At 46.2% G+C, this 14,761-nt stretch overlaps 1 protein-coding gene across 2 annotated transcripts in view; it reads right to left on the reverse strand.

Annotated features, from left to right (window-relative positions):
- Positions 1 to 1,336: 1,336 nt before the first annotated feature.
- Positions 1,337 to 14,761, reverse strand: part of LOC115480378 (inositol-tetrakisphosphate 1-kinase-like) — a 29,130-nt gene continuing 15,705 nt past the window's right edge. The window contains exons 3-10 of one of the 2 annotated variants that reach the window (XM_030219025.1): positions 13,041 to 13,163; positions 12,673 to 12,790; positions 11,904 to 12,002; positions 11,389 to 11,429; positions 8,575 to 8,740; positions 8,140 to 8,207; positions 2,821 to 2,983; positions 1,337 to 2,032 (exon numbers count right to left, since the gene is read on the reverse strand). In XM_030219025.1, coding sequence (XP_030074885.1) covers positions 1,731 to 2,032; positions 2,821 to 2,983; positions 8,140 to 8,207; positions 8,575 to 8,740; positions 11,389 to 11,429; positions 11,904 to 12,002; positions 12,673 to 12,790; positions 13,041 to 13,163 — 1,080 coding nt within the window. In that variant the 3' untranslated portion in view covers positions 1,337 to 1,730. Of the gene's footprint in view, positions 2,033 to 2,820; positions 2,984 to 8,139; positions 8,208 to 8,574; positions 8,741 to 11,388; positions 11,430 to 11,903; positions 12,006 to 12,672; positions 12,791 to 13,040; positions 13,164 to 14,761 lie in introns of both variants that reach the window. The other variant, XM_030219024.1, reaches the window with a different exon arrangement.

Here is a 14,761-nt window from a genome sequence, read left to right on the forward strand (position 1 = left end):
GTCAGTATCTGAATTGAAGAACGCATGGGACGGGCACAGAGGCGGTCTGAGGGAAAGGGAGAAATTGTAAAGCTTAGTAGGTGGTGTGGATGGATGGACTGGACAGGTCATATGGTCATTTGTCTGCCATCATGCTGTAAGGCTCTAGACTACCAAGAGTGGGGCAGTGGGGTCGCTCCACCCAGTTACAGGGAGTGTGCTGAGCAGTTGCACAGCTGCCCCTTCTGACGTCAACTTCCTGTACTGGGGCAGGGAACCGGAAGAGCCGACAGCCACACAAGTGCTCAGCACACCCCCTTTCTCAGAGGAGGGGGTGTTCTGGGTGGCAACAAAGGTAGGTACGCCACTGTTCTAAGGGGTCAATATTCAAAATGATCTAATTGGGTAATCAAAGACTCCTGCACAGTTAAATTGCTTAGGTGGGACTCAGGGCCGCTGAGAGACTTGGCCGGGCCCAGGGCAAGGCCGCCTCCGCGGTCATCGTCACCGCCCCCCGGGCTGCCGCACCACAGTCCCCACCCGCCCCCCTCTGTCCGCCACCGGGTCGGGCCCTCTGCATTGAAATCATCACAGCGCCTCACCTGTCACCTCGCTCCGTGACTGAAAGCGCAGCAGCGGCAGATCGGATTCGCCTCCCTTCGGGTCTTCCCTCCCTGTGTCCCGTCCTTACATCAGACGAGGGCGTGACACAGGAAGGGAATGCCCAAAGGGAGGCTAATCTGATCTGTCGCTGCTGCGCTTTCAGTCACGGAGGTGACAGATGAGGTGCTGTGATGATTTCAATGCAGGGGATCTGGTCCGGTGGCAGATGGAGGGGGGGGGGGCAGGTGGGGACTGCGGTGCGGTGACCTAGGGGGTGGGGGCGGGGCTGAGGCCGGGTGAGATCAGGGACTGTGGCGCCGGACCTGGGGAATTTTGTCCCCCCTGCCCCCCCCCCTCTCGGCGGCCCTGGCGGGACTAACCACCAATATGCACTGGTACTCAACCGGATTGTGCTGCTGAATACCAGCACTCACTGCTAAAGTCGTAGCCAGTGATTTGGTGGACAGACCGGAGGCAGAGTCGGTATTTATACAGCACTTAACCGCCTAAGTTTAACAGTTAAATTGGACCACATAAAACTCAGTCCTATCTTTGTCCAGTTTCACTTAAGGCGATTATGTACTGAATATCGCACGTAACTGAATAAAATATAGCCACACATAACTAGATGTTCAATGCCAATGCCCGGCCTTGAATATCCAGACATAACACTAGACTTGAGTTACAACCAAAAAAACATAAGAGCATAAGATTAGTCATACTGGGTCAGACCAATGGTCCATCTAGCCCAGTATCCTGTTTCTAACAGTGGCCAATCCAGGTCACAAGTACCTGGCAGAAGCCCAAATAGTAGTAACATTCTATACTACCGATTCCAGGACAAGCCGAGGCATGAACTAAATCCCAAATCTCTTCCCTTCCCAATCTTCTTCTCCCATTCGCTGTCTCAGCGTAAACATTTCATAATCCAGGCCCTGGGTCATTTCTGGAGGTCCCTCATCACATTTTGAGTAGAGCAGAGGAGAACTGGTGACATCTCCAACTTTCAGGTACTTTATGGAAGCCTCAGGGCTCAATAATCCTGCTGCAGACCGTGACTGGGCTGTTCTTTTACCTCTGCCAGTACTAGCCTGTAATTGTGTTGTTTTGGTAGTGGATTCTATGTTCAAGAGAAACTCCTGCCAGCCCTAGTTAGGAAGCAACAGTGATGGTGAGACAGCAAAGCTATAAAATGTGTCTGGTTCAGAGGCTTTGATGTTCTCAGTAGTTCTGGGCTTTCCAATCCAAGGGTCTTGGACCGGGGGAGTGGGGCATATAAGATGTGCCCGATCCGGAGCGTTTTCCTTTGCTTTTTCCTGGTGTGGGTTCCTGGGGTGTGAGGAATGCTCAGCAGGCAAAGCCTGGGTGGAAGAGGTCTGCTCTTGGCTTTCCATGAGCATCTCGATGTGTTTGATCAGAGCTGGGAAGAATTCAGGGACACCTTCATACCCTGAAAAGCCACCAGAAACAAACATTAATACATCATAAAGAAAAGATCCCATGGAACCCATTGTAGCTCTTTCACCTTATCCTTTGTCTGAGGTAGCAAACAGAACAAAGGGTCTCTACCCTCCCCCATTTATTTCATTGCAGAGAATAAAGGTCAACCCCAGGCACTCTGAATCACTGACTGTCTCACCTGGTACTTGAAATAAAGACCATCACCCTCAGCCATGTCTATCACAGTGCAGAGAATAAAACCATCCTTGGGTATTTCTATCCCATTTATCTCACCATACTACATCTCAGACAAGGAACATAACCCATCCCCGGGTGTTTCTATATCTTCTATCTCAGTACATCACATGGTGCAGGGAATAAAGATCAACACCAAGAATTTCCTATCCTGTGTTATCTCAGTGTATCATAGAGCAGAGAATGGAGACCATCCCCAGGTGCTTTTATGCCTTTTGCTAAACTGTGCATGGAATCCAGATTATACTTGGTTTGTTATTCTCAATAACAATGAAATACCTTCTTTATACCTAAATTTAGTTCACTGAACAATTGAGGGGGGAGGGTAGGACATCCCCTCCAGATATTACTGGATCTGAGTTTCTGGAGAATGTTTCCGTTTCAAGGACTGGTCTGGTCTTGACCAAACCTCACCGTCACCTTTACTCTCCTTCAGCACTTTGAGCTCTGGGGCTACAGCCACTATCATGCTCCCTCCCCCCAACCCCCCCCCCCCCCCCCTTCACTGCTATCAAACAGTGATATGTTTGCATGTTCTCTGACCTGGAAAAGCATTCACATCAATGACTGCACAATGTCCAGACTGCATGTCGACGATTAAGTCCACGCCAAAGAGTGAGATCCCCAGGGCGGAGCTCAGTCCCTGCACAATTTGTTGCACAATGTCAGAGGCTGGGGGACCAGCTGTTCCTTCTCCACTGTTTGTCTGTTAGAGCAACACAAATAGAGATAAATGCATAGGCAGTAAAATGGGGTGGACCACAGAAAGGCCTTCTTCCAATCAATATTTAGTCCAACACTGCATCAACAAATAGAGAGCTTGGAGGCAGGGCTGGAGATTGTTTTTTTTTTTCTAGCCTATCCAACTAAAAAGATGTTCCACTGCCCCTGGGTAAATCAGAGGCATGGGCATTGACCCATGCTTCTGTTTCATGACTCAGATAATGCATGGAGTTCACCTCCTTTCATTATTTTTTTTTATTTGTTACATTTGTATCCCACATTTTCCCACCTAGTTGCAGGCTCAATGTGGCTTACATAGTACCGGAGTGGCGTTCGCCAGTTCCGGAATGAACAAATACAGGTGTTATTGTAGTAGAATAGGTTCATGTGAGGTAGGTATATAGGGAACGTAGGAAGGAAGAGGGAAGTTGGGGTGTGTCCATTACGATTTTTGTTTTTTTTGTGTTGCAGGTGCTCAGGCTTTTATGTTGGGTCGGTGGGATATGCCTTTCTGAATAGGTTTGTTTTTAGTTCTTTACGGAACGTTGTTTTTACTATTTTTGGAAGTGTGTTCCATAGTTGTGCGCTTAAATAGGAAAAGCTGGATGCACACGTTTTTTTTTTTTGTTTTGTTACATTTGTACCCCGCGCTTTCCCACTCATGGCAGGCTCAATGCGGCAGGCAATGGAGGGTTAATTTGTATTTGAGTCCTTTGCTGCTGGGGTAGTGAAGATTTAGGTATGTTTGTGCTGATCTTGTTGCGTTTCTGGTTGGCAGGTCTATGAGGTCTGTCATGTATCCCGGGGCTGCGCCATAGATAATTTTATGAACCAGGGTGCAGATTTTAAAAGCAATACATTCTTTGATTGGGAGCTAGTGCTTTCAAAACGTGTTTTTCCAAATATATGCCTGGCTGCTGTGTTTTGAGCGGTCTGAAGTTTCTTTATAATTTGTTCTTTGCAGCCCGCATAGATTCCGTTGCAGTAGTCTACATGGCTCAGTATCATTGATTGTATCAAGTTGCTGAATATTTCCCTTGGGAAGAATGGTTTCACACATTTAAGTTTCCACATTGAGTGAAACATTTTCTTTATGGTAGATTTCGCTTGGTTCTCTAGTGAGAGGTTCCGGTCGATTATTACTCTGAGAATTTTCAGGCTGTCTGCGATAGGAAGGGTATAACCTGGGGTGTTTGTTTGTGGGTTTGTATGTGTTGTATTGGGATGAGATGATGAGACAGTGTGTTTTTTCTGTGTTGAGTTTTAATTGGAATGCGTTTGCCCATGAGTCAATGATGTTCAGACTGAGCTTGATTTCGTTGGTGATTTCTGCCAGATCGTGTTTGTAGGGGATATATATTGTGACGTCATCAGCATATATGCCTTGAATGGATAAGGACTTGGCTAGCGGGGTCATCATGAGGTTGAAAAGGATTGGTGATAGTGGTGATCCTTGCGGTACTCCACAGTCAGGTTTCCAAGGTGATGATATGTTTGTGCTAGCTTTCACTTGATATGTTCTTGTGGATACAAAGCCCTTGATCCATTTGAGTGTATTTCTGCTGATTCCAAAGTAATCTAGGAGTCTTAGTAATATATTATGATTGACCATGTCGAATGCACTGGACATGTCAAATTGTAGAAGTATACTTTTACCTCTTGCTATTTCTTGCTTGAATTTAGTTAAGAGAGTAAGTAATACTGTTTCTGTGCTGTGTTGGGGGCGGAATCCTGATTGTGATTCATGTAGTATTGTGAATTTGTCTATTTAATCATTTAGTTGTTTGGTTACCAAGCCTTCCATTAATTTGACTACCAGTGGGATAGATGCTACTGGACGGTAGTTGGTAATGTCATTTGTTTTTTTCTTGGTGTCTTTTAGTATTGGGGTGAGTAGGATGTTGCCTTTTTCTTTAGGGAAGGTACCTTGTTGAAGCATGAAGTTTAAGTGGGGTCTGTTATGAAGCGGTGGGGGGCGGATTTTATTAGGTAGCTGGAGCAGGTGTCCAGTTGACAGTGACTGTTAGAGTACCTCTTGATTGCCTGGGTAACTGTATCGGTGGTGAGGAGAGCAAAATTTGACCAGATTCAGTCCGCCGGGTGTTCACCAGGGGATGGGTCCAGTTCATTGATGAAGTTTTCAATGTACGTGTTGACCTGAGGTAGCGTTTTGCGTAGGTTTGCAATTTTTTCGTTGAAGTGTTTAGCAAGATTGTCTGCAGATGGAATGTCAGTATTGGTTGTGGTGATCAGCGTTGTGTCTAGTAGTTTGTTCACGAGATGGTATAGTTTCTTCGTGTCTTTGTAATCCGGCCCTATTTTAGTTTTGTAGTATGACCTTTTGGTCTGTCTTATTGCATATTTGTATTTCCTTTGTAATTGTTTCCAAGTGTTGAGTGTATGTTCGTCTTTTATTTTTTTTCCATGCGCGTTCCAATTTCCTGGATTGTGTTTTTAATTTTTTCAGTTCTTCGTTGAACCACGGTATCGAGTTGTGTCTGCGTGAGGTTCTTGTTTGTAAGGGTGCTATTTGTCTAATATGTGTTTACATCTTTTGTCCCATTCTGAGAGGTAGTATATGGAGTCCATTTGTGTTGTCCAATTTGCAAGGATCCCATCACATTGTAAGGCCAATTGAGATCACAATTCAGACATCCAGGTCGGGATGTGCTTCATTCCAGTGGTATTTTACCAAAGGCTCTGCCCAGCGAGGAGCCTTTGTAAAATACCTATAAAAACATGCAGGAGTGTGTGAGTACTTGCAGCACACATAGCCGAAGCAGGCACTTTACAAATATACACATGAAAAAAATTAACAAGACAAACCCATCAACTTCTGTGTAAAAGTTATGATTATGGCATTTCTTCCACCTGCAGCTGTCCAATTTTACAAACTTAGGGGCCCTCTTAATAAAGCTAATGCTAAGAAGCCCATCCTATTCCTATGCAAGTGCCACCAATTAAGAACCAGAGATGCCAAGTTAGCCAGTTCCAGGCTGGAGATATTGGACCAATCCTGGATTTCTAACCACCTCATCCAGATGCATTATGGAACTTGCAGCACTGGGCAGGATCAGGCACCATAAATCCCACACTGCTTTGGAATGGAAGTTCAAAACCACGACTGGTCCAAAATCTCCAGCCTGGAACTGGGTAACTTGGCATCTCTGAACAACTGAAGTTCTGGGGCACAGAGGGACTGGATTGATAGAGGCACATAAGAAAGATGGATAGTGGACATAGAGAAGAAATGTCAAAAGAACAGGATACCCTGGACAGAGTTAAGAAAATAAAAACCCCAGAAAAGCAGAAGAGAGACATGTAGAAAAAAAGCATATTTTTCTGAATATTAATAGTAATATGCCAGCTTTGGGATATGCTCCTACTGATCTGGCCAAACTATCTTCATGGCCCAAAGTGTCTATCAATTTAAACCAGATACCCTCAGCGGTGACACCTGCTGGTACTCTATGTTCTCTACCAGTGCAAGAATTACTCACCCACCTCCTCACTGTCCTCCTTACTCAGGGCCCCTTTTACTAAGCCATGGTAGGCCCTGTACGTGCCAAAATGAACTTATTGCCTGACTACCGCGTGCCTCTTATGGTAATTTCATTTTTTTTTCGGATGCGCACCAAGTGGCATCTGATGCGCATAGGTACTTACTGCGCAGATTCCTTACTGCTAGGTCTATGGCTGGTGGAAAGGTGAGACACCCAAAATGGACGCGCAGCAAAATTGATTTTGCAGCATGTCCATTTTTGGAACCCCCCCACCCCGCATTTTTGGTATGTTCACTGAAAATATTTCTGCGCGCACCCAATATCCGAGCCTACACTATTGCAAGCCACTTTTTACCACGGCTTAGTAAAAGGACCCCCTCAGTGAGGAGGTGGGTGAGTTATTCTTGCACTGCTAGAGAACATAGACTACCAGCAGGTGTCACCACTGAGGGTATCTGGTTTAAACTGATAGACAATAGACAGTTTGAACTTTTCTAGCTTTCAGATATGTGCAACCTCCCTTCCCTGCCCCCGTCCCCGTCCCCACTACCTTTGGGAGCGATGGTGTTATAGGGGGGGGTCCAGTCAGTCCTAGCTACACCACTGACACAGGGATCCCTAAGTAGCAAGATGATGGGGTTGGTGGTTGGGAGGCGGGGATAGGGCTGGTGGTTGGGCGGCGGGGATAGTGCTGGGCAGACTTATACGGTCTGTGCCAGAGCTGGTGGTGGGAGGCGAGACTGGTAGTTGGGAGGCAGGGATAGTGCTGGGCAGACTTAAAGGGTCTGTGCCAGAGCTGGTGGTTGGGAGGCAGGGTTGGTGGTTGGGAGGCGGGGATAGTGCTGGGCAGACTTATACGGTCTGTGCCAGAGCTGGTGGTGGAAGGCGAGACTGGTAGTTGGGAGGCAGGGATAGTGCTGGGCAGACTTAAAGGGTCTGTGCCAGAGCTGGTGGTTGGGAGGCGGGGTTGGTGGTTGGGAGGCGGGGATAGTGCTGGGCAGACTTATACGGTCTGTGCCAAAGCTGGTGGTTGGGAGGCGGGGATAGGGCTGGCCAGACTTATACGGTCTGTGCACTGAAGAGGACAGTACAAATAAAAAAAAAAGTAGCACATATGAATTTATCTTCTTGGGCAGACTGGATGGACCGTACAGGTCTTTTTCTGCCGTCATCTACTATGTTACTATGATGGAATCAAAGCAGAACAAATTGATTTCACTCTTCAAAGAAGGCATAGAGGAGGTAACCTGCATGTTCTGCATGGAGTGGCAGATACAAATCTAGTCACCTTACTGGGAAGACTAGGTGGACTAGGCTGACCTTTATCTGTGGTGTATTCTATTTTTTTTAGATGAGGTGATTAATACTATACACGTGATTCAAGGTACAGAGCTATTGCAAGAGGTGGCAGAGAAGGTCAACCATCCTAGGTGCCAAGCCGGATGGAGCTCCCTAAACAGTACCGTCACTCCCTAAGGCAATGGGGAGAAATTGGAATTGTCTTCCTGGTATGGAGTGACTTCCCCAGCTCAGAGCTAACTCACAGTATTTCTTCGGACACTGGGATGCTATAACAAAGGCAAGCATTTGTGGCTAAATCAAAAAGTCTCTGATGAAGGGAAATGTAAAAACTTACTGTTGATAGGTGGGAGCAGGATTCAGGCTTAGAAACGTCATGGCTATTAAAGAAGATGGTTTTTCTTTCTGAAAAAGGACAAAGAGATACTGAAGACTATGGACCATTCCATGCTTTAATAGTGAACACAATGGACTATTCTATTTCCTTATACTGAATGCTATGGATTATCTCAGGCTTTAATATCGAACACTATGGACTACTTTGAAACCATGTTATCTCTTTGCCAGAGTTGAGATACTACAGATTCTGCCTTCATTGCAAAGACAGATCATAGCAGAATTAGCAGACCACCATCATCTATTGAAGATCACCGCAGTGTCTTGAAAGGTGCCCTCACCCAGGGAGATGCAAATATAAATCTTCCACAATCACTGCCACCAGGCCAGGGGGGAGCTCGAGAGGAAAGGATATCTTGAGAATAAGATTTCTGACCTGACTCCCCAGGAGGAAGGTTCTTCAGCGATGGCCTCTGCACCACAAACTGAGCCGATCCCACCACAAAGACCTTATAGAGAATGGCGCTATGATTAATAAAACTCTGCAGGAGGCAGGGGGGTTTCACGTCTCCCAGACCATGCTGGTTGAAAATCAGCGCCATCTGTTGGAGAGAATGGAAAGTCCACCAAGAAGAGGTCACACCACTGATTGCTCGATCTTCAGTCATTGTACACCTGTTAACTCCCAGGGTTGGCTTAACCATTAGGCAAACTAGGTGGTCCTTTTTTTGGAGGGGAGGAGCAGTGGCAGTAAAGACTAGTAACAGTTAAAGCAAAATAGAACCTGACAACCAGACAAAGTAAGAGAATCCTCAACCTTTTTAACTGTTTAATATTTATAAGTATAAAATCCAATTATGTGTTTTATAGGATCATTATGGGAGGAATGAAGGAGTAATCATGATTATTGAATTTATTAAAATCTTGTGGAGGGCCTAGGATCCTCAAAGGTAGTGCTGCCAAGTTACCCATTCCAAGACTTTTTGGCCGGTCTTGGTTTTAAACTTACATTTCCAAGCAGTGTAGTATTTGTAGTCCATGATTCTATACATTGAAATCAGTACTGCAGATCCCATAGAGGGGCATTTTCGACCGGGGACTCCCATCTCTAAGGGCGCCCATCTCCGAGGACGGTACCGCGAAGGAGTGGGGCTGACCATATTTTCGAACAAGATGGACGTCCATCTTTCTTTTTGATAATACGGTTGGGGCCGGCCAAATGTCAGAGATGGCTGGGTTTGAGATGGCCGGCCTCGGTTTTCGCCAATAATGGAAACTGAGGCCGGCAATCTCAAACCCAGCCAAATCCAAGGCATTTGGTCATGGGAGGAGCCAGCAATTGTAGTGCACTGGTCCCCCCGACAAGCCAGGACACCAACCGGGCACCCTAGGGGGCACTTCTAAAAATTAAAAAAAAAAATAGCTCCCAGGTGCGTAGCTCCCTTACCTTGGGTGCTGAGCCCCCCCCCCAAAACCCACTCCTCACAACTATACACCACTACCGTAGCGCTAAGGGGTGAAGGGGGGCGCCTACATGTGGGTACAGTGGGTTTCGGGTGGGTTTTGAAGGGCTCCCATTTTCCACCACATATGTAACAGGTAGGGGGGGGATGGGCCTGGGTCCGCCTGCCTGAAGTCCACTGCACCCACTAAAACTGCTCCAGGGACCTGTATACTACTGCGATGGACCTGAGTATGACATTTGAGGCTGGCAAAGAGGCTGGCAAAAAAAAGTTTTTAAAGTTGTTTTTTTGAGGGTGGGAGGGGGTTATTGACCACTGGGGGAGTCAGGGGAGGTCATCCTCAATTCCCTCCGGTGGTCATATGGTCAGTTCGGGCACTGTTTTGGGACTTGGACCTGAAAAAAAAGGGGACCAAATAAAGTGGACCAAATTCTCGCCAGGGACGCCCTTCATTTTTCCATTATCGGCCGAGGGCACCCATCTCTTAAGCACGCCCCGGCATGCGCCTGTCCCGCTTTTGCTACCCTTCTGACACGCCCCCTTGAAGTTTGGCTGGCTCCGCGACAGACTGCAGTTGAGGCCGGCCAAAATCGGCTTTCGATTATGCCAATTTCGCCGGCCTTGAGAGATGTCTGGCCATCTCCCGATTTGTGTCGGAAGATGGCTGGCCTTCTTTTTCGAAAATAAGCTGGATAGTGTACCAGGATGAGGTTGACAGAAATCCAGGACTGGCCAAAAAGCCTCCCTCCTGGAATGGGTAACTTGGCAGCTTTGCCTCAAAGGTAATTTGGAAGGATGGCATAATGGAACATTCACCTAGGTAGTGGGGGGCCTAATGCTCCTGCACTGGCCCTGCTCAGCCGAGCCTGGGTTCTGACTTCTCTCTTATGAGCATTTGTATCAATGATAAAAAGGAGAAATCCCAAAAAGGTAAGAGTCAGAAGAAGGCTGAAAATATCACTCACAAGTAGTAGTGATCCAGAGTCACCTGACAGGGTTGATCCAGTCCTGGGTTTATCCCATTGTATGCAGAGACATGTAATTCCGACTTCCCCATTGGATTCCCTAAGAAAAACAAGACTACAAGCAGGGCTATGCCTAGGGTCTCTGGCACTCCCCTGCAGACTATCAGTTGGCGCGCGCGCCCCACCCCGGACTTTTAAATTTACCTCCCTCCGATGTCTGCGCAGCGTCAGTGAAAGCACTGCCTGTCTGACGTCTCTCCACCAGCCCAGCCTTCCCTCATTCGTTCCCTCTGTGTCCCGCCTTCATCTGACATCATTTCCTTGAGGGCGGGACACAGAGGGACCGAATGAGCGAAGGGAAGGCTGGGCTGGTGGAGAGACATCAGACAGGCAGGCAGCGCTTTCACTGATGCTGCGCAGACGTCGGAGGCGGAGCGAGGTAAATTTAAAGCGCCTGGGAATCAGGGATGGAGGGGAGCGGAGGAGTAAAGTTTTTTTTTTTTAAAATACAACACGATGGCGCGGCACCCTTGAAGGCAGGCGCCCCCTTGCAGCGCTTACTGCGCTTACCGTGTTGGCACGGCCCTGACTACAAGTCTCTGAATGCAGAGCAGTAAACCCCGACCCGGACCAACCCTGTCAGGCAAACCTGGATCCAGTTGGCAACCTTACAGATTTGGAGGCCTATTGCAGGTTGAATATTGAAGACTGGGCATTCGAGTGAGATTGTATATCTACCTGAACTCAGAGTTTCTCAAGACAAGGGGCCCACTTCTTATCCCAATTAGATAACTCTTGGCTGCTGACTGGAGAAGTACCCACCTGATGAGAACTGCATCCATGAGCCACACGGGGTTTACAAACTAGGAAAAGAAAGAACAAGGAGAATTAGTTTGCTTATTCTCTGAGTAACTGGGGTTCAAATATTTCATTGCTGTGATTCGGCAGCTGTAATCCTGTCTGTCAGCCCAAACACACCCCACGCTACAGAATTGCAACATACAGAAAGCACTTGCAAGTGAGCACATACACATGCAAATAATGTGTAATTACTTATTGGCATGACTATGTCTCAGAAGTCTATGATCCCACACATTTCTCTAGCGTGCTGGGCGGTGCCCATCCCCAGCTCAGCTTTGCCGGAGAGGTGCAGCCGACCTCACACATTGATACTGTGGCAAAGGATGGATCTTGTGAAAACTCTCAGCCTCTGCTATCACCAAGGTCAACTCTACTAGTTAATATTCCATCACACACACACCTCAGGATTTAATTTTACTATCTGGCACTGCCCCAGGTTATAGAATAAGTGAATAACCAGTGTGCCATTGACTCACTGAAGGGGAAGGTGAGATGCTGCTCCCTGATGTGTCTCAGAATCTTACTCCGGTCACTGGTCATCACTTCAATGTACGGTGGAGAAAAGATGCAGTTCTCTGCTAGAAAAGAAAAGAAAAGCAGAGTTACTGGCCTGTGCCTCAGAGTGCTCTCAAGACCCATGTCTGCAAAGACCTGCACACAGGAGGCTGTGATAGCTAGGGAGGATGGTGATATCAGTCAATCCATGACACCTGTTTGATAAGCAGGGACAGGTTCACTTATTTGGTGAACAGATCAGAAAACAAGGAATGCATTTGGGTCCAGGATAAACGTATGGAACCCAGGAATGCTAAAAAATCATCTCGCATATTCCTTAATCTTCATTTCCCCAACTGTAAAGGTCTAAAATACAAATTAATGCACGAATCAACCTTTTCCTATATGAGCACGCAATTCTGGAACGCATTGCCACGCAACCTAAAAGCGACCTATGAACTGACCAACTTCCGTAAACTACTAAAGACCCATCTCTTCGACAAGATATACCACAAAAATCAAAACATGTGAAACTCCCACATATATCCAGAAATGTTAAGAATGCCTTCTGTTATTTCACTATCATGTATTCCATTACCATGCAACCCAAAATCCTTCTGTAACACCAAATGTCTATTCTCTTCTCATTTCCACGATCCACGATGTATTGTAAGCCACATTGAGCCTGCAAAGAGGTGGGAAAATGTGGGATACAAATGCAATAAATAAATAAAATATTGGGTTACTGACCCCGACAGAGGGACTGCAGGCTTTGCAGGAGCCTGTAGGACTGGAAGCGATCCGACAATGTTCTCATTGCAGGAAGTGGATCCAGAAGGATGGTGCGGGGCTGAGTCTCCAAATAAGCCTGAGAATCCCAAACAAGCAAAGTTAGAGCAGTTTCAAAGAGGAGCTAACAGGCTTCCCCACCTTTCCCAACTAGTCGCCCACCCTCTCGCCCCAATTACAACCCAGGATTCCTGGCACTGCTGCTGTCAGAATTATTTATTTATTTATTTATAAAACTTGTACCCCGCTTACACCAAAAACATACAAAATAATAAAGCATCTGCCTGCCTCACTGAAGCTCCTGAGAGGTACGATTGTGAGGGTGTTACCTGGAAGCTTTGGATAAGGTGGTGAGACTGTACATCGTAGCCAGATTCCACTATCAGATCCGAGAGTTTGTGGATGATGATGTCAAAGGGGCCATGAGAACTCAGGGTTTTTCCAAGATCAATCTTGAAAAAGAGAAAACGAAAAAGACTGACTCTGGAGGGTTGGTTGGTTGGTTGGATGGCATTTATTACTTACTGGGATTTATTTTACCACCTTTTCGAAGAAATTCACTCAAGGTGGTGTAGAACAAGAATAAGCCGGACATAGGCAATATACAATTACAGCAGTGAAAATCTTCAAATAACAATACTTACTTTACGGCATAATATGCTACTTACAATATCAACACAATACATGTTAAAATATCTTAATAGACAGCAGAGGGTATAAGCAGAGGTGGAACATACGGACAGATAAGATAAAGTAACAGGAGTTAGATTGGTTGGCCAGAGTGTTTGTAAAACACCAAAGTGAGCATTACAGATTTTTTCCCCCTGTTTCATAGAAACACAGGAGTGGAAACAGAAGCACAAGGAGCCTTCAAGAATGGGAGCATCAACTCAAAGTTTTATTGAACAGACCCGACACGGTCTGTGTTTTGGTGAAACCACTGTATCAGGGGTCTGGATAAAAAATGTGTGTGTATATATATATATATATATATATATATATATACACACATATACATGGATCGACTAATGGTACATGAAATAATAAGGAAAAGTTAAAAATCATAATTAACAAACATAGAAACACAGAACATGATGGCAGATAAAGACAGTATAGTCTATCCAGTCTGCCCATCTGCGTAATCTGCTCAGCTTCCCAATCCATCCATGTCTCTCAGGGATCCATCCTCTGTTCTTGTGCCATACTTTCTTGAATTCAGATGCAGTCCTTGTTTCCACTATCTTCACCAAGACGCTGTTCTATGCATTCAACACCCTGAGTCTATCCCCTTTCACCCTCATCCTATGACCCCTCATTTCAGAGCCTCCTTCTCACTGAAAGAGTCCCACCTCCTCCTCTGCATTTATACCATGGAGGCATTCACAGGTCTCAATCATATGCCCCTGTCCCTCCTTTCCAATACAATTGAGGGAGCTCAGGACATGCGGAGGGCAATGGTGGCACTGCCTCTGTTGTCTCTGCTCTGAGCTCTGGTATTTTAAATCTTTAACTCTGGCCCAACTGCTGTGTGGCAAAGACAATGACCATTTTAATAGCTGTCATCTGGACTGATTTTCCAGTTTATATTTTCTTAAAGATGTCCTCTTCAGATTTGCACAGGTTCTCGATATATAGCCCCTGACCATACTGTTACTTCTACTGATGCTCACAGTGTTCCAAAAATATGTAATTTGAAAATAAAATTCATTAACTCATTTATAAAAAACAGTAAAATAAAGGTGAGACTGTTTTGTTGATTAACATTACATATTTATAACTAGTTTTCAAGTGTTGTTGTTCTTCTCCCTTCCAGTCAGTGCAAAATTCGCCCCTTCCTTTCTGAATACGCTGCCAGACAGGGCCAGTCAAACCCGGTAAGCGGGGTCAGCGCCGCAGGGGGGCGCCTGCCTTCAAGGGCGCCGCTGCGGTGCTGCGCCGCCATACCGCGCCGCCCTTGGTGCTTTAAATCTTTAATTTACCTCAGTTCCAGCAGCCGCATCATTTGAAAGCCCTGCCCCGTCTCTAGCCTTCCCTCCCTTCGTGAGTTCGT

The sequence above is a fragment of the Microcaecilia unicolor genome, chromosome 11, assembly GCF_901765095.1.
Source record: "Microcaecilia unicolor chromosome 11, aMicUni1.1, whole genome shotgun sequence".
NCBI classification, from domain to species: Eukaryota; Metazoa; Chordata; class Amphibia; order Gymnophiona; family Siphonopidae; genus Microcaecilia; species Microcaecilia unicolor.